This window comes from Natrix helvetica (assembly GCF_964273705.1).
Source record: "Natrix helvetica genome assembly, chromosome: 1".
NCBI classification, from domain to species: Eukaryota; Metazoa; Chordata; class Lepidosauria; order Squamata; family Natricidae; genus Natrix; species Natrix helvetica.
This window is the reverse complement of record NC_138548.1, coordinates 178771847-178790962: the sequence shown is the minus strand read 5'-3', so window position 1 is coordinate 178790962 and position 19116 is coordinate 178771847. Positions and strand designations below refer to the sequence as shown.

The following is a 19116-nucleotide window of genomic DNA, read 5'->3' as shown; positions in this document are numbered from 1 at the left end:
GCTTCCAGCAGAGAGCTTCTACTATTACCAATACAAATGCATTACACAATTACTTTGTGATATGTTTTTTTTTTGGTCAATACCATTTTAAAAAAAGATGGAAGAAGCAATAGGAAAAGATATGAGGATCATAAAAGCAGGGTGGGTGGGAATGTTAATCCATATAGCATTTTCTGGATGATGCAAGATCAATGCATACTTCAAGACACCCAAAATCAATGTTGAAATGCCAACGTTTTAATGCTATGATCTTACTCCTTTTCAATAGTTTTCTGGAAGCCCAGGAGAGTGGGTGCTTAATGCTATGATCTTACTCCTTTTCAATAGTTTTCTGGAAGCCCAGGAGAGTGGGTGCTCCCTGTATCTTTGGGAGGTGGGAGCCATGACAGAGAATGCACACTTCCCAGATCCCACCAGAGGGCAACATTTAATAGAAGGGACCTGGGGCATGCCTACTCTGCCCAAATCTGCTTGGCAGGCAGAAACAAGATTGGATGTTATTAAAATTATTAAAAAATAAATCCTGGTTGGTGGGCATCTATATTAGCCCCCCCACATCTATTGCAATTAAACATTCTTATTGCTTACCAAAGTGTGGCTTAATTCTATCACTCTCCCAATATATAAGAAAGGAGAAAGGCAAAAATTCTGACAAACTACCATGTTTCCCCGAAAATAAGACTGGGTCTTATTTTCTTTTGACCCCCGAAATAAGAGCTTGGCCTTATTTTTGGGGAGGTTTTATTATTTTTGAGGTGCAGGAGGCGGCCAGCGTGGTCACCTCATGGCTGCTGTTGTTTTGCAATATTTTGGGGGAGGGCTTATTTTAGCGCATGCGCTCAAAAGCCCGATTGGGCTTATTATCTGGGGAGGTCTTATTTTCAGGGAAACAGTGTACTACTCAGCTTATAATCAATCATTAACAAAATCTATGGCCAATTTCTGTACCATTAATTTTTAGATCGGATGTATTCAGAGAATATTTTGACTCGTACAAGCAGGTCTTAGATCAGGATATCCCACCATAGATCAACACACAGTTTTATACATTTACATTTTTACACCCTTCTGAAGCCCTCTCTATGTTCCCTTATTGATTTAAGCCCTTTATTAATTTACTGTGAGAGACAGTGGAGGAAATAAGTCATAATATCCATTGATCATTGTTTTTCAGGTTTATGATTTTGTTACATCAAAACTCTGCCATGCAGATTAGAACCAATTTTAATGATGTTCTTACCATTCCCATTCCTATACTCATACAAAATAGGGACTATATTCCAGTCGTATATTGTTTAATTTTTATTTAAATGACATTATTGTGGTTCTTTTGTAAGCCAGAATTTCTCCTTTCCATACTCATCTATAGTCCTATTTCAATTCTTTTATATGTGGATGGTGCAATCATTTTATCTGTAATCCGGGTGGGCCTTCGTAAATGCCTAGATTTTTTTAACCTTCATTTACATATAATGAAGGTTATAGGCAAATATATTAGTCTCTGGAATAGAGCAGAAGCTGAGTCAATAACCCAAGTACCACACATAGTGTCTGGCATTCATAAACCTAAGGGTCAGAAAATGTAGCTATCATATCTGTTTGATCAAGAAATTATGATGTTCCTTTGATAAGATCTAACTTGGAAAGAAGCTGCAAAGTTTCTAGCAATAATTAAGGTTTGTAGAATCCAATTGATACCCTTTTCTCATTATTGCTTTTTTCATTTTTTTTGCACTTTTAAATTTTATACTTTTTATTTACGTTTTATTGGCCTAAGACTGGTTAATTTCAGAGGCACTTGATCTGAGCTTTGATGGCAATTTGTAGCATGTTGGTGAATTCTGGTAGTTAAAGTCCACACATCTTAAAGTTGCTTAGGTTGAGAAACACTGCTCTATCCTGTTTGTTTCTTGGTATATTAAGAGCTTATAGAATGCTAGGCCAAGTCTGACAAACACATTATGAGATAAAATATAGTTTATACTGTAATAAAATGTGGCATAGGAGAAGCACAAGATGATGTGCATTTTCTGTGTGTCAAAATCACATTGCACACATTGTGTTTGGTAGATCCCTGCAATTATACATTGTGTTATGAGTGCTATCTGCCAAAGTATCCTTGAACATCTTGTGAGCTGGTAGTTTTCTTAAGGAGCAAGGCTCAAGGCTTTGCAACTTGAGAACTATTTACAGCATTCATTAAACCTATTTTCATGCCACCACACTATGAAAAAAGATTATTGGCTTAACATAGGAAGTGAACTAATTAAAACACCCACAATAACAGAGATAAAAACAACTACACAAAAGTGAAACCATACAAAATAAAAATAAGTGAGGATAAAGATAAAAATAGCAACATTAAATCAGGGGAAGAATGTCTGGAACAGCTCAGTCTTCAAAAATTTCTGAATGATTAACAAAGAGTCAGCCTGAACTTTATAGAGAGGCTGTTCCACAATGTTGGCACTGCTACAGAGAGCAGCAACTCCTTGTCTTAGCCCCATCCCACCAAAGACCTCCCCCAAAGTTTGGGAATTGTAGCAGTTACTCCCCGGTAGATTTAACTGGACAAAATGATGGTTTTTGCCAACTGGTCTACAGCTGTTGATCTCTCAGTGGTCTACAGAGAAATCTGGCTCGCTGGTGGGTTGGGGAAACAGAATATTCAAGCTCTTTGCTGTCTTCTTTAAAATACTTCCAGTGAAATTACTTTGATAGAACATTTGAGCATTTTAGGGACCTTAATGATCACCAGATGTTTCCAATATTACAGATTCATTTCTTTTCTACTGGTGCCAAAATAGATATCTTTGAAACATAAAATGTGTTTGGCTCATAATGTCTTTTGCCTTGACAGTTAGGCAGTGTCAGTGAGACACCGTGTATAGGCCAAGATCTTGCTTAAAATAGAGATATTCTATTTGCTAATCTATTTACATGCCTGCACACTAAAACTGTTGGGAAATTTAGCAGTTACCAGCAAGATCAGAATTATATTATTTTTCTAATATGAAAGCAGTGATGCAATAAATATAAAAATTGATGGTTCAATTGTTGCTTCCTCTGACTAATGCAGTTATCATTTATGTTTGTTTGTTTTTTAAAATCCTGTTTATTAATTCCCCCAAACTCTTCCATGGAAAACAGTAAAGGAAGGAAGTTGAGGGACTTTGTATCCTGTGTCCTTCAAATGGGAGTAGCTACAAATAAACTAATCTTAAGGACAAACTGCTTCATCTATGTTTTAGAGCACCAAAAGCAGTTAGCTCTGTAGTTACAGTTGCTATCAAAAGCAACAACATTTCTTTAGCATTTCAAAAAACATATTTAAGAACTCTGAATCTAACAGCCAAAGGAAGATGACAAATGCAGAAGTACTTCTCCAGTGAACTCATCATGATGCCAGTGAGGGTTCAGCACAGTACCGAGTTTCCTTTTTCAAGAAGTCAGCAGTATTTAAAATGGAGAAAAGAACTGTCATATGGATAACAGAAACCATAAAGAAGAGACTTCCTTGCTAGGTCATCTCCAGATAATTAACCTGACATTAATTGAACAAAGGTGTTGGCGCAGGATAAATCAGGTAAGGCACAAAAAGAAAGAGTGAAGAATGCTGTTAAAAGAAACTTAACAGCATAGTTCTAGGCATGCCAATTCAGAGGTCTTTTTTAGTTTCTGGAACTTATTTACACATAAAGTAGGGCTGTGAAGAAGATTTGAAAGGGAAAAAAAAAGTGATTCTGTGTATGTATTCATAGTCTTTTCTTATGACCACCCAACAACTGTGGAAGACAACCACCCAGAAAACAAAATTCAGCTGCTTTAAGACATTGTAGGTAGTGCTATGTGCATATCCCCATGTACTTTACTCACTCTTTGGTCTTTAAGAGTTATGAAACTATGGACTTAAAATGGATTTTCCTTAGAAAGCATAGGAAAAATGTATTTACTTTTAAGAATAGAGGATTTTTTAAAAATGAAAGGCTGACATGATATCATAATAGCTGGACTTCCAATAAAAACCTGATAATTCAATAATGCTAATTGTTTTTTAAAAAATGATTACAATCGCATTTTAGCAACATGTTCAGCAGTAGTTACCATACAGATTTGTTTTTCAATTTAATATTGCATTATGATTTTGTAGTGGTATATATAACAAGTATGCTACAAGATGTTCTGAACTGTAATAAATTGATTTTGACAACCATTTAAAGAGAAAATATAGTACAACTGATGCTCTGCTGTTTCTTTAAAATTCTTTTTTTGTGAACTGAAAGATGAAAAAAGAATACAGTTTAGCAGCTGCTAGATGATGGGGTCCTGTGGCTCTCCCAATAGAAAGTAATAAATATTTCATGGTGAAAAGGAGAATCAGAACTCTAGCATCTCACAGCTCCATTCCAAGACCAATTTTATTTATTTGTAATTATTATTTTTATTTGTTTGTCTTGATGTTGCTTTAACAGGTTCATGTATGTATGTTTGTATATGTGTGTGTGTGTGTGTGTGTGTACATACATACATATATACATATATACATCATATACAACATACATACATACATGCATGCATGCATGCGCGCGCGCGCACACACACACACACACACACACACACACACACACACACACACACATATATATATATATATATATATATATATATATATATATATATATATGTTTTCGTAGATTTTCACGGGTGTAGGTATGCTGGTTTTGTTGTATTCGGGTCTTTTCCCGTGTAAGGTTGAGATTGTCTTTGCAACGTTTCGGCAGGATCACACCTGCCATCTTCAAGCTGTGGGCTTTTTTAAGCCCACAGCTTGAAGATGGCAGGTGTGATCCTGCCGAAACGTTGCAAAGACAATCTCAACCTTACACGGGAAAAGACCCGAATACAACAAAACCAGCATATATATATATATATATATATATATATATATATATTCGTAGATTTTCATGGGCGTAGGTATGCTGGTCTTGTTGTATTTGGGTCTTTTCACATGTAAGATTGACAGTATCTTGGTGATGTTTCGACGAGGTCACACTTGTCATCTTCAGGCTGGTGCCTTTGGATTCGTGCTTGTGCGAGCAAAGCGTGAATGTAAAAATAATGAAGTTTCAGTTAATGAAATTATGGCTCAATTAATATGGTAGGGGGATGTTAGCACCTGCCTTGAAGAAGAAGTAAGAATCTGTATGGAAAATGCTTTTCAAGAAGAGTGGAACACTTTTCTCTTAGGAATTGATTAATTATGTATTCATTCATTTTACAGCCATAATCTAGTGGCTATATAACTAAAAAGCACAGTGGAACTGTTATACAACAGCTATTGTTTCCTTTTCCTACTCTTAATGCTTATGTATGTTAAAGTTTAAAAAGTCTTGTTCCTAATTATTTTTTTCTATAGCAAATTAAATGAAGTTCTCTCCCCCAGATTCATTTTATTCTATTGGGAACAGAAATGGTCCTTTGCTGTCCGTCTTATTCACAGCATTAGTCTTAATAACAATGGAGATAATGACTGAAAGAAGGAAATCAGTTTAATTAGTGTTTAATACTACTTGGATTACACAAATTGCAAAAAGATGTTTATGTTGGAGCCAAAATGTTATAAGGAAGTTCTTACCACTGTGAAAAATAATAGTCTATATGGATTGAACCAGAGTTTAATTCTTGGAGGATGCTTGGATAAATTGGCCTATCCAATTATAACTGCATATTGAACATGTTTTTTTTTCCTCAATTTATTGGATGATTTCACAGAAGCTACAAAAAACTATTGATTACAATTCAGAGATTGCACATTCTATAGTTATAATCTCACATTTCAAGTGGCTTTTATTTGATAGACAAACAATTCTTAACTATAAGAAAAGCTCATCAAATAGATCTCTTATGATAAGACATTGAAAACGTGATTAATGCATACCAATAAAAGAAAACAAATATAGTCAATTCAGTTTAAAAGACAAATATTTCCTTTAGCAAGATAATCTTTACAGGGAAGACAGAAAAGAAGAGATTAATCTAACCCAGTAGGCAACAATTTCCAGTTTCAAAGGAGATTTTTCCTTTTTGCATCCTATTTGTAATTATTACAGATTTGTTATAGATTTCTTTCTTTTTCATTTTTAGTAGTCATTTGAAATGTGAATGCTTTTAGAGAATACCTTTCCCATCAATTGTAAGCCACCCAGAGTCATTGACTGAGATGGATGGCCACAGAAATTGAACAAACAAATAAATCAAATTGAACCTGCTAGGTTAATAAAATCTGTGGTTCCTTGCAATACACCCAGAAGCTTCAGCTACCCCAGCTTGCTTCAGCAAGTGCAAACAAGCATTCGTTTACCCAGCGGCCTTCTCTCCCCAACTCCACATGGCTCCCCAGCACCAGTTAGCAAGCATTCATTTGCTCCTCAGCCCAGTCCAGCCCAGCCCAGCAACCAGCCCAGCAAACATTCATTTGCCCAGCTGCCTTCTCTCCCAATTCCCCACGCAGACTTTTCATATTTTGCTGCCTGCTTTTTGGACCCAGCTTCTCCAGCAAATTTTTCATACTTTTCTAATTTTATTCCTTCTTTCTGAAGACAGTGCTTTCTTTGCAAAGCTGTGCTGTCTTTGAAATAAGAGGTTCTAAAGACAATGCATCTTTGCATAGATAGCACAGCCTTCAGAAAGCTGCACTGTCTTCAGAAAGAATGAAAAAAGTAGGAAATGTTTGCCTGAGAAACTGGATCCAGAAAGGAGAGAACAAAAGCTGTGATGCTTTGGTCAGGGCAGCTGGGTGTAAATAGCAAAAGGTTGGTGCAGGGAACTGGGAGAGAAGAACCACATATTCTGTGATTTCTACCTCTCTGGAATCACAAGGGCAGAAAATTTCAGCCAATGGAACATTTAAATATTTCAATACTATCCAATATTGCAGAGTATCATAACTCTCAGTTATCTAAAAAATACTTTATGTGCCTGCAATAGGTACAAATGTTAAAATTCAGTAAATATCAATATAACACCTTCAGAACTCAAGTGCAATGTTTGGTTTTAAAATAAATATTGAAAAGCCTTCATATTTATACTCAACAATGAAGGAACCACAAGAAGTCTCTGCTGTGTTACTTTCCCTATTCTCTGACTTCTTGAATGTCAATCTGTGACAATAATAGAAAAACTTAAAAGGCTCACCTCATTCACTTTCTGGAACTCAATCCACTATCAAGCATTTTGGCAGATGATGGTAACATTATTCCTGCTCTGATAAAATCCATGTATTGAAATCTCCTTTATGCAGCTCATACTATGACAGATATAATGGAGATCTGGGACAGATAGATACGGTTTCCAAGCATATTCTGTAAACAATCTCTTCCCTAAGTCTTCCTTAGGGAAAAACAGTAGAAAAGGATTTTTTTCTCCAACTATTCAAAGATTAGAGCAATTTAATCTTTTCATCAACACATTTATATTATGATTTAGAAATGATTATGGATTAGCAGGGAGCTCCCTTCTTGAAAGGTACATATAATAGTGAGCTTCCAATGACCAAGCGTGAATTCTGTTACTATTTTTGATGTCTTTTTCTGGAGCTTCAACTGAGAAGACTGCTGCTGTTACTGGCTCTTGTGCATGCCAGGGCAGAGGGATTTACCATCTAATACTGAAGTGCAATTATGCCTTTAGTGAAACATTTCACAAGCTGCTGCTTTGTCATATCTAAGAAGGAGGCCTTAGTGTTTTGACATTTAAGACTCTTAAATGGCTCTTGTTGAGGTGCAGGTGGCAGCTGTGGCCAGGAGGACATTTGCACAACTTCAAATGGTTTGCTAATGGTGCCTGTTCATAAACCAGAAGGCTCTACTTGTCATCACTGATGCCTCATTCACCTCCCAGCTGGATTACAGCAATGTGTGCTTTATGTGGTGACCTTAAAAGCCACTCATGGGTAGTTATGGGCATACCGTGGCATGCCCATGAAGCATCACTGTTTTCTGAGCTTATATCTCCCAATAGACTACAACATGCAATTCAGGGTGCTGATAATCATTTATAAAGCCTTACATGACACAAGAAAGGATTATTTGTTGGACTGCCTATCTCCAATTACATAGTCCCTTCCACAGGCTGGGCATGCCCCAGTCTCTTTGTTGTGTCAAGATTATCTACTTAGATCTAACAAGTCTAACTTGGAAAGGTAGCATACATCCTCTGGAGTGACCCTTACCAAGACTTTATTGGCCCCAAAACCTGCTGGCTTTCAGAAAGCATTAAAACCCATTTTCATTTGGATTGGAATGTTAGATGTGCCTTTCTTGGGGATGGATGATGATGTAGCTGAGCAGAATACTTTTTATTTTAGTTTTGTTGATTGATGTTTATAAGGTTTTTGTTAGTCACTCAGAGTCACTATGGCAAGTGGTAAAAATATAAATATTTCCTTCCTCTGTCTAAAAACTAGAGGAATTCTATTATATTTGGTGCATTATTCATTTTGAGCTTTGTCAAAGGGAAATCCTTTGTGCAATGATATTTTTAGGGAAAAAACAATGATTTCATTTGCCCAAAATACTGAGAATGAACAGACTTGCTCTCAGAGGAATGAGATTAATTAAATCTTAGTTGTGATCTTACCTGGTGTGTTTGTGTGTGTGTGTGTGTGAGAGAGAGAGACAGAGACAGAGACACACAGAGAGATCTCATGCTTGAAATGCTGACAATTTTATTTATTTATTTATTTATTTATTTATTTATTTATTTATTTATTTATTTATTTATTTATTTATTTATTTATTTATTTATTTATTTATTTATCTTGATACTGATTTTACTATTTTAATTCTTTAGGTAAGTTTCCATGGGAGATGTTCAGTCATCCACTGCAATCTGTGGCTGAAATAAACGAAGTTTCAGGCTCTCAGTTATTGTAACATGGATTAATTTCCAAGCACTTTTCCCCCTTTCAGATGAGAACTCACCAGCAAATTTCTGGGATTCTAAAAACCGTGGTGTGACTGGAACACAGAAAGGGCAGATCATATGGCGGATTGAACCTGGTCCCTATTTCATGGAACGTAAGTCCTCTGATGACAGAGAATGTATATATGTGAATAACATTTCTAGAGGAATGCTTAGCCTCTTTGCAATGAGTTTTAGTGTTCCCTAGTATTTATATCCTCTCAAAATCTTATCAGGCATAAGACAATGACAATACAAATCTGTTGATTGAGAAATATTGGTAGGTAAGCAGTGAATTGCTACATATTCATATTACATTATTCAGTTTTGAGGCAAGTAGTGTTATTCAAACTATAGAAAAACAGAAAGAAGTAGTAAGTAAAAGGAAATGAATCAAGTAGATAAGAAAACAGAAAAGGAAATAAAAGTAAGCCTGGTTTATGTTTTGTACTTCAACTCTGCAAACCTAGATATTCTTGCTAAGTATAATCTTTATTGTCATTGTATTTAAATACAACGAAATTGGTTTTAACCTTAACAAAAAAAGAAAAAAGAAAAGAAAAAAAACTAGTGTGTGTGTGTAAGTATCCTTCCTTCTGATATGTCTACCTTCCAATACGGTAACTTTTGTTCTTTAAATTGCTTATGTTTCTTGTTTTAGGTTCAGCTGAAATGTGAAAGTATCAAGAAATCGGTTAACATTTTGTTCATATTTTTATCCTTTTGCTTTACAATTCTTCTTAACTATTCTAGAGCTTGAACAAGTGTGAACTGTCACAGCAAATTATTATTATTATACAGGGCTAATCTACAATTAGATTCATTGTAGATTCATCTAGGATGGGTGGAAACTTATTAGTTCAAGTCCTAAATAAGAACCTAATAATTATTAAGGTAGCATTAAAATATATAAGCTGTTCCAAGCAGCATGGTTTTGGGTTTTCTTTTTGCAAAATTGTTCAAGTCTGAAAAATTCAATACAGGGGTACCTTGATACTCAGCTGCTTTGAAACACGTCCAATTTAATACTTAACACATTTTTACACATTTTTTTTACCCAGGTACTCATTTGTTTGGCACTCAACACACAGATTAGAACTTGGCCAGTGTCAGCTGTCTTGAGACTCATTGGAGTGATGGGAAAAAATTGTTTAGTTCTTTATCTTTTACCATCCTTCCTCTGGTATTGTCACATCAATTATCCACATTTTCTTCTTTTCAACTACAGTGAAATAGTGAAAGAACTTTATCAATTTGTATTCAGAAATCCCATAATATTTCCACCTGGTCATTTTTGAACTACTTTTTTCAAATCTGTTTCCAACCATTTTTCATTACTGGTACATAATAATTTTTACAGATGTTCCGATGAATCATTTTGGTGACTTTGTTATGTCATTGTTTATAATCAGTTTGTGTGATCATCTTGGTGGAGGAGGAAGAATCCAAATACAGGAATGTGGTGCTCAGTTTAAATAACTCAGGAGAGAACACAAAAGGGAGTTAGAGGAAGAAGGAATGATACAGCTGTCAAATAGGATCCTTTGATCATCATTGTAATAAGTCTTTGCCCTCCAGCTGTATCATTGGTTTAAAAGACAGGCTGAATTTGTACTACAGCATTAATGCTATTAGAGGAATGGAAAAGTATGGCCATCCCCATACTCTAGAGAAAAGAATAAAATGGGAAATATCCAATTGGAATTCTTGTTGCTTTGGCAGTGAGCAAAGAAGAGCTCTCTTCCCCCATAGAAAAGCTGGAGGAATATGACATACTTGTTGCATAATGCTAATGTGGCAAATTGCTCTTTTGGACTACTATTTATTTTTGTATTTATTAAATTTATATGCTATCCCTCTCTATCCAAACAACTCTCATCATCCTACAGTGCAACCCGCCCCAAATATAAAAACAATAAAATTAATGAAGATTGTACAAAAATATTGCTTTCCCTGTTATATTTTAGCAGGCAGAGCCCATCTTTTCTTCCTAGCTTCCATGGAGGATAGGATGGCATCCTGAAGCTCAGTAATATGGCTTGCTTCCCCATGTGATTAAAAGCTTTGTGCTCTGATTTCTAGAGTACCTGAAATAAATAAGTAAAATATTCAATTTTTATTCTAGATGCATTGTCTATAGTGGAATTAGTAGGTTATATGTATCCTACTAAATGTATTTTAAAGCCACTGGATTTCCCCGAGATGGTCTCCATGGCATGGAAATAAAAAAGTTGGTATTGTAATTAACCATCCTTTTTAGGATATGCCAGTAATTGTTCCTCTGAAATTGAAGGGGGGGGGGAGAAGAGAAATTCTTGATCCTACCTTTTTGCATTGCTCAGCCTACCCCTTTTATATCACTTAATCCTCTCTAGATTGGTGGACTAGGCAGCAAATTCATTCATCATTTTTGGCAACATTTTCATAGACATATGGGTGCAGCATATACTGCAATTTCAAATGGCTATTGCAATGAATTGTCATAACTGTGACCTATAGTCTTCCCAAGATGTTATTTTTGTTAGAACAATACTATTTAAATATTTCCATACTCTTCTAAGAAGTCATCTCTTATTCAGATGATATCTGATCTGAGATAAAGTCCATCAAAACTCCCGAGCAACAATCAAGGCCAGAGAAGAACAGCAAAGGAATAATTCCCTCTGACCTTACATTAATAAAGTTTATTACTTAAAGGGGGAATAATATAAGAACCCCAACAAATAAGTTAGTTTTCAGATATGGAACCTATTTATAGACTTTCTCCTGTGTTTTTGGTTTAATGGAAAAAAGTCTAATATGAGAAAGTGGGCTAGTCACAATATCTTCTCTCCTGTGAGGAGAATCCTTTCCTTCAGAGCCCAGTGAAGAAATGCATACTACTAATCATTGTCAGAGTATCCACACAATACATTCTTCCTCCTCCATGTTTGTGCCATATAAAATAGGATTTGGTTTAATGCTTCTATGCTGGTCATCAAGAAGGGACATAGCAGGGACTGCAATTATGGAGTGTGCATTACTGATGGAGCAGCTTCTAGGTGGCGAGCCTATGGCACCCGGGCCAGAGGTGGCATGCAGAGCCCTCTCTGTGGGCAAACGTGCCATCACCAGCTGCTCTTCTGGTTTCTTGTGAACATAGTTTTCAGCTGATCTTCACAGGTGCCGGAGCACTGGAAAATGGCCCGAAAACGGCCGAAAAACTGCCTGAAAACAAGCCCCAAAATGCCCAAAAAACAGGCATGTGCGTGGTAGCCAGCTGCCCTTCAGGTATCCAGTGCTCCTGCGTGCTCACACGGACAAATGCACATGCATTTTGGTTTGGGCATTCGGTGCCGAAAAGGTTCGCCATCACTCTTCTAGGTGATCATTGAAGAACCTTACTTATAAATAACTGACAGCACATAATTACTTAGTTCTCCTTTTACATTTTCTCTTATTCTGATAACAGTTGGGATGACCAAAATGACCTTATATTTTTACATTGAGGCTGACGTAGTAAACATTTTCTGTTTAAGAGTTTACAAAGCGCCTATTGGTTACAACTAAGGAAGTTGCATATACAAAGTTGACTGTAAAACTAGACCTTTTAATTTTGTATTCTTCTGATTATAGGACCTTATGTAAAAGTTGAGGTATAATAACGTCTCATGCCTTAGAAAGGAAAACAACTTTATTTTATCTTGTGCTGCAACTGTGAATTAATATTTTGGCTAGATGCTTAAGTACAGTTTCCCCTTTCTGCATATCCTTTGTTGTGATTCATTAAAATTGAGTTAATAAAAATGGCAAGATTTTGTCTTCCCCCTGAGGAAAATCAGTTGACAGAATTAATTCTTGCAAGGAAAGAAATAATAGTAAAGCTTGTGGGAACTGGCCATAAAGTTGAATGCCTGTATCTCTGGTATTAAGTCATAGATATGTATTTACAGCAGCTCATCATTTGCATTACTGTTTCCTCAGGGAGAATTCATATGAGTTGAGAGAACATTTTGATGCTTGTGTGATGTTAATAAAACTCTTCTTGCCTGCTTGATGTTCTGCCCTGTTCCCTTTCTCTGCCTTGTGTTCTCTTTGTACCATCCAAGTGTAGTTTGGAACCGTAATTGTCTATCCGTTATAGCAGTTGGGGTGAAATTAGCAATTCATGTAGGAAGAATGGAAGAAAAAGTGAAGTGCGAAAAATATATTCTGCACAGATTCTTGATTCTCAAGTTATAATTTTGGGTACTAAAATGTATATCTTAAGTAACAAGCATAACAACAATCATAATATTAATTATATATTCAAATTGCTACACAACTCAACAAGAGCTGAGGTGGCACAGTAGTTAGAGTGCAGTACTGCAGGCTACTTCAACTGATTGCTAGCTGCAATTTGGCAGTTCAAATCTCACCAGGCTCAAGGTTGACTCAGCCTTCCATCCTTCTGAGGCGGGTAAAATGATGAGCCAGATTGTTGGGGGCAATAGGCTGACTCTATAAATTGCTTAGAGAGGGCTGTAAAAGCGGTATATAAGTCTAAGTGCTACTGCTATTGCTAACTCTGAGCAGATTTGCAGCTGATAATTACTTAGTCTAGAACTTAGTCTTGGATTAGTGAGCACATCTGGATTTTTGAAAGTGTATTATGGTCCCTCACATAAAAGATGTTTATTACAATCTTCCAATTCAGCAGGAAGTATTTTAATACTGTAATCCCTTGCATCAGAGTGAGGTTGGGGCAACTTAATGGAGCTGAGTCTATACTGGCCAGATGCCCTTCCTGTCACCAATGCAGAGGTCCCAGTAGATATTTACTCATTGTGCCCAGAGAGAGAAATTTCTGCCGCTACCTAGGATTGAACCAAGGGTGAAATCCAGCAGGTTCTGACAGGTTCTGGAGAACTGGTAATGGAAATTTTGAATAGTTCGGAGAACTGGCAAATGCCACCTCTGGCTGGTCCAAGAGTGCGGTGGGAATGGAGATTTTGCAGTACACTTCTCCTGCCACGCCCACCAAGCCACCCCATGCCACCCCACGCCCATCAAGACATGCCCACAGAACCGGTAAAACAATTTGAATTTCACCACTGGATCGAACCCACAGCCTTCTGATTGTGAGGCTAGAACGCCACCTCTAGGCCACTGCATCACTCCCTCTAATTCAGCAAGAAGTGAATGAGTGGAAATATTCCTGCTACTCTTTAGCCCCTCAGGATTCTTATTATCAACCTACCAACTTTCCTTTGTCATTTGGAGTGGCAAGTATCATATTTAAAAATGGCTGGGCTGTCATTTTTATTTGTTAGGTATGGCCTTCCAACTTGTGACTGATTGACTTCTGACTTAACTGGCTCAAAAAGAGATAATGTATTACAGTAAAAACAGACGCTGTTATGGATTGTGGGGTCCAGGAAAAATGACAGGTTATTGCAGTTGCTTAAAAAAAACAAACTTGGGGGGAAAATAGATGTGGAAAGCAAAGGAGGAAAAAGCTGAAATCCTTTCCTTAATTGGGCTGCTTAATTTTAATTTTGGCATCTGTAGAGTTTCAACAGCTTAATAATACGTATGTTGCCTGCCAAAGGTTTCAAGGGCATCTCTTTTGGAGAAACAATTATTAGACTAATGATATCATTATTTAATCAAATTGCTACAATTTAAGTAATATGGTCTCAATGAATTGTGGCTTCTGTTGTATCAAGGCAGCGGTTCCATTGACTCTCTTCACTCATTATGAATTGTGCATGGATTCTTATACTTCTTTCCCTTCATTCCCCCCCCCCCTTTTAGCTGAAATAAAAATCTGCTTTAAATACTACCATGGTATAAGCGGAGCCCAGCGTGCAACAACTCCATGTATCACTGTGAAAAACCCTGCTGTGATGGTAAGTATATATATTGCTTACAGTGGATCAATTTATTTAACACTAACATTAAACCTGTTAATTTAGTTTGACAAATAGTATTTTCCAATGAATTATCTGATTTAATGAGGATATCAATATAAGGATGTGATGAGTGATATTTTGCCCCTAAAGGTTACATTTCATTTATTCTTAAGCTGTTTGATTTTAAGGTATCTTGAATTTTATTGTCTTGTTGTGTCAGATAAGATTGTTTGGGTTTACTTAATGGTTTCCCAAAATCTGGACATGCTTTATCATCTCTGATGTCCTATAGCAAGTGATGGCTAACTTTTTTGTAGTTGAGTGCCAAAAATGCGAGCGTGCATGTGTGCCAGAACCCATAATGCAAAGTCCGCCCCCACATATGCACAACCCCCCCACACACGCTCCTCCCCACATGCACCACACTGCTTGCCTCACCTCCTACCGGAAGTTCGGAAATGATCTCCGTTTCCGGCTTCTGGAGGGCCTCCGGGGGCCTGGGGGAGGCCTGGAGGAGGCCGAAAAATGGGCCCAATGGGCCTAACAAAAGTTGAGAAATGAACTTCCGGTAGGCCCATTGGGCCTGTTTTTCACCATCCCCAGGCTCCAGAGGCTTTCCTGAAGCCTGGGGAGGATGAAAATGGCCTCCACCAGCCCTGTGGAAGGCCGAAAACCAGCTGGCAGGCACACACATGTGGAGCTGAGGGCCTAAGTGCCAGCATTTATGGCTCTGCGTGCCACCTGTGGCATGTGCACCATAGGTTCGCCATCACGGTCCTATAGAGACTATTTAGTGTCATAATTATGCCTCCTTAGCCTTCACTAGCCTGCTTTTTTGGGGGGCCTGAGTAAAAGTAAATGTGCCTTGGAATAGAATTTGATTCCAGCTGAGGATCTGGAATGATCCCTGAATACCCTTGTACGCTGCCCATCTAAGCACTAACCAGAACTAAATCCCCTTAACTTTGGAGCCAAAACAAAATTGGTCACCTTAGGCTCAGCAAATCACAATAAAACATGTCTCCTTCTCCTTATTCCCCTCTCCTTGCCCGATTCATTTTTATTCATGAAATAATATTGTGATAGCTGAACAACTTTGTGGAACCAATTTGATGCACTGGCTATGGCAGCAGGTGAGAAATCGTAAGACCCTGAGTTGTAGTCCTGCTTTGGGCACAGTGCCAACTTGGTGACCTTGTGCCAGTCAATCTCTCTCAACCCTCAGAAGCAGGAAATGTTAAGCCACTCAAAATAACCCAAAAAAACCTTGGTGTGGAAACAGTACACTCCAAATAGCCTTTCCCAACTTGCTGTCACCCGAGGTATTTGCTGTATCTGTTGTACACCTTGAATGTTAGTGATGCTGAGCAGGGCTGTAGATTTTCTGGTGCAACAAATCTGATCAGCTTGTAGAAGGCCGTGTTAGCAAAGCTATCTTTAGTATTTAGGCATGCACCTGGCCCGAGTAAAAAAAATTTCCCCCATCTTTGTGTGGCTTAATGTATATTCATTAGAAAGGTATATGTTTGATTCCTAGGTGAGAGCGGGCTAGCAACCTCATCTCAGATTCTGCCTAGCAGAATCTGGCTTATCTAAGAGATGTTAGTATTACATCAAGTATTGTTGACCCAATTCCTTTTTTTAAAAAAAGGCTTATAAATGTGTAGGTGAAAGTCAGTTTAACACTGTGGTTAAAAAAACTAGGCTAAGCAGCTGTGAAATCTAGTCCTGCTTTAGGTACAAAGCCAGCTGGGTGACCTGGGGCTAGTCATTCTACCTCTTAGTCCTGGGAAGCAGGAAATGCTTCTGAAAAACCTTGCAAAGAAAACTGCAAGGTCTAGTCCAGGCAGTAGCCAAACTTAGCAATGAAGAACCAAAAATGTCTTCAAAGTACCTTCCTAAATAAGCAAGATATTTTAATGATTGCATGTGTTCCTTATTCTGTACAATTCATTGAAACAAACATGCTATGCATATTTAATTAGTTTGTTGTAGAAGACAAAATGCAGATGAAGCCCAATTGCAATTGTGTTCAATTTTGGATAATTACACCATGAGTTTTAGAAGTGTAACTGGCTTCTCTGCACCTTGCAGTAGGCTACTTATATTCTTTGGAGGCATCATGTTAAGGAAACTCTTTTCTACAATTAGGCAAAGTTTAGACAAAGAAAATATTAAAGTAGACCCTTTTCTCTTTGAAAAGATTGATAAGAAAAAAAAGAATCTATTGGAAGCCGTTTAGGCAGTATTTGGTGGCAGACACAAATAAGAGCAGTGCAATTTGCTATTCTCGACAAAATGCCGTATTTTTCGCTCCATAAGATGCTCCTGACCATAAGCCGCACCTAGGTTTAGAGGAGAAAACCAAGAAAAAAAAATCTGCCTCTGCCTCCCAGTGTCCATGCGGTATTCATCTGCCCAGTGTCCTTGCAGCAAACAGCAAACAACCTGCCTCCTCTGTATATGCTGCCTGTGTTGGGGAATGCTGGAGCCTTCGCCTCCAAGCAACTGATCGGCAGTTGGATTGGCCCCTTGAAATACTGCCAACCAGCTGTTCCAGGTGGTGGGGATCGCTGCTGCCGTTCACTGCTGCTGCCTGTCGCCCATATTTGCTCCATAAGATGCACAGATATTTCCACCAACTTTTGGGAGGAAAAAAAGTGCGTCTTATGGAGCGAAAAATATGACAGGTGAAATGAATGAATCATGCTTCTGCCAAACCTGAAACTCAAGAGTCCAGTCCTCTTTATTCTGGTGATGTCACTGCTGTTCCTGACAACCCCTGATCATTGAAAAAGTTGATTTAAAAAGTGCTGCTATTGGCCAGAGAATAATTGTGCACCCTTGAAATAAACAATAGCATAATAGCATGTGGTGTAATAATTACGATGGGCGAGTTAGACATCTGATAAGTAAAGCAAATGATGTATCAATTTCTGATATAATATAAACATAACTCTTAAAATTGATGGCAATATTAAGATAACATACATATGAGTATACATAATTCAGTAAATAGAAAGATTCACCATCTTCTCTGTAAATTTATCAGTAACCAGGAAGAACAACAATATGTATACAACAGCTATTTGGAGAAAATAAAACTTACCAGAATAAAGCGTATTATGTCTCTTCTATTTTTATTAGACATTCAGATCCCTACAATTGTATTTTTAGCTGTCACTTCCTCAATTATCTGCTCTTTCAAACCCAGATCTTGAGGTTAAATAAAACAGGCTTATTTATATAATAGTTAATCTTTGTATATCAGTAAGAATATAGACAATGGGTGGAATTTGGAACAAGATGTATTGCTGTTCAGAGCTTAACTAGCAAGAAGGCCAAATCACAATTCCCAAGTCATTTTTTTTCTGTTTTGTTTTTAGTTTGATAATCAAAATTCCATAATCTATAGGAATCATTGAGTATGTTTAGTTGCTGTAATCCTTTCAATTTTAATACATTTTTATTTTCTACATTTCAAATGTAGCACATCTTGGATTTTATTCAGCCATTGTTGTCAGGCATGCCTCCCTCACTAACCAAGAAAGAAACCTCTCACTCCAATGTTTGTGGAATTAAAAGTACTTTTACTGGTTATGAATAGATAGCAGCGAAGTAAAGCAAGGTCTGACGTAGAAAAGCGCGAAATCATACATATCAAACTTTTGCCCAGCCCCTCCCTCAACAACCCCCACCCTTTGCCCAATCTGCATCTCCCTTAGGTATCATGTGAGTGCATCTCCAAGTAGCATCATCAGGTTGGTATGCAGGACGGTTGGCCTTGACCAGGTCCAAACATTGGCCATCAGCATGCGCAGACGATGGTGAGAACAAAACTCCCTGTTTGACAAATCCTCCTGTACTAATTATTCCCATCCCAAATACCACACCCTCCTCCCCGGTTCCATGGCAGCCGAAAGCAAGCAAGTGAAACAGAGGCTGACAATTGTGATAATTCCCTCATATTTTTCATAATCCTATTTTGATTCTATGCTCCACTGAGTTTGCTGTGAGTGACTGATGTTTCTTTCTCCAACTGTTCATCCCCTGTTGGACCAGAACAATAACTAAAACTATAACTTGTTATTTATAATAATAAATCAATATGTGTGCTGCAGAAACCAAAATGGTATTTCAAAACAAAAAATGACATAACACTGATATTCGACAAAAGCCATCTGTTTTCTCATTACTAATTCTGTTATAACAAAGGATATTTTGTTCACCTATTTATTGTGCACTTAATTAACTGATTCCTATATAGAAAGTATTTTAAGAA

General features: G+C 37.3%; 1 protein-coding gene across 10 annotated transcripts in view; it reads left to right on the top strand.

Moving 5' to 3' along the window:
• Window positions 1-19116, top strand: part of HECW2 (HECT, C2 and WW domain containing E3 ubiquitin protein ligase 2) — a 170709-nt gene that overhangs the window by 74598 nt on the left and 76995 nt on the right. For 9 of the 10 annotated variants that reach the window (XM_081944322.1, XM_081944321.1, XM_081944324.1 and 6 more), the window contains 2 exons: window positions 8970-9077; window positions 14737-14831. In XM_081944322.1, coding sequence (XP_081800448.1) covers window positions 9071-9077; window positions 14737-14831 — 102 coding nt within the window. In that variant the 5' untranslated portion in view covers window positions 8970-9070. Of the gene's footprint in view, window positions 1-3306; window positions 3587-8969; window positions 9078-14736; window positions 14832-19116 lie in introns of those variants that run through there. The other variant, XM_081944328.1, reaches the window with a different exon arrangement.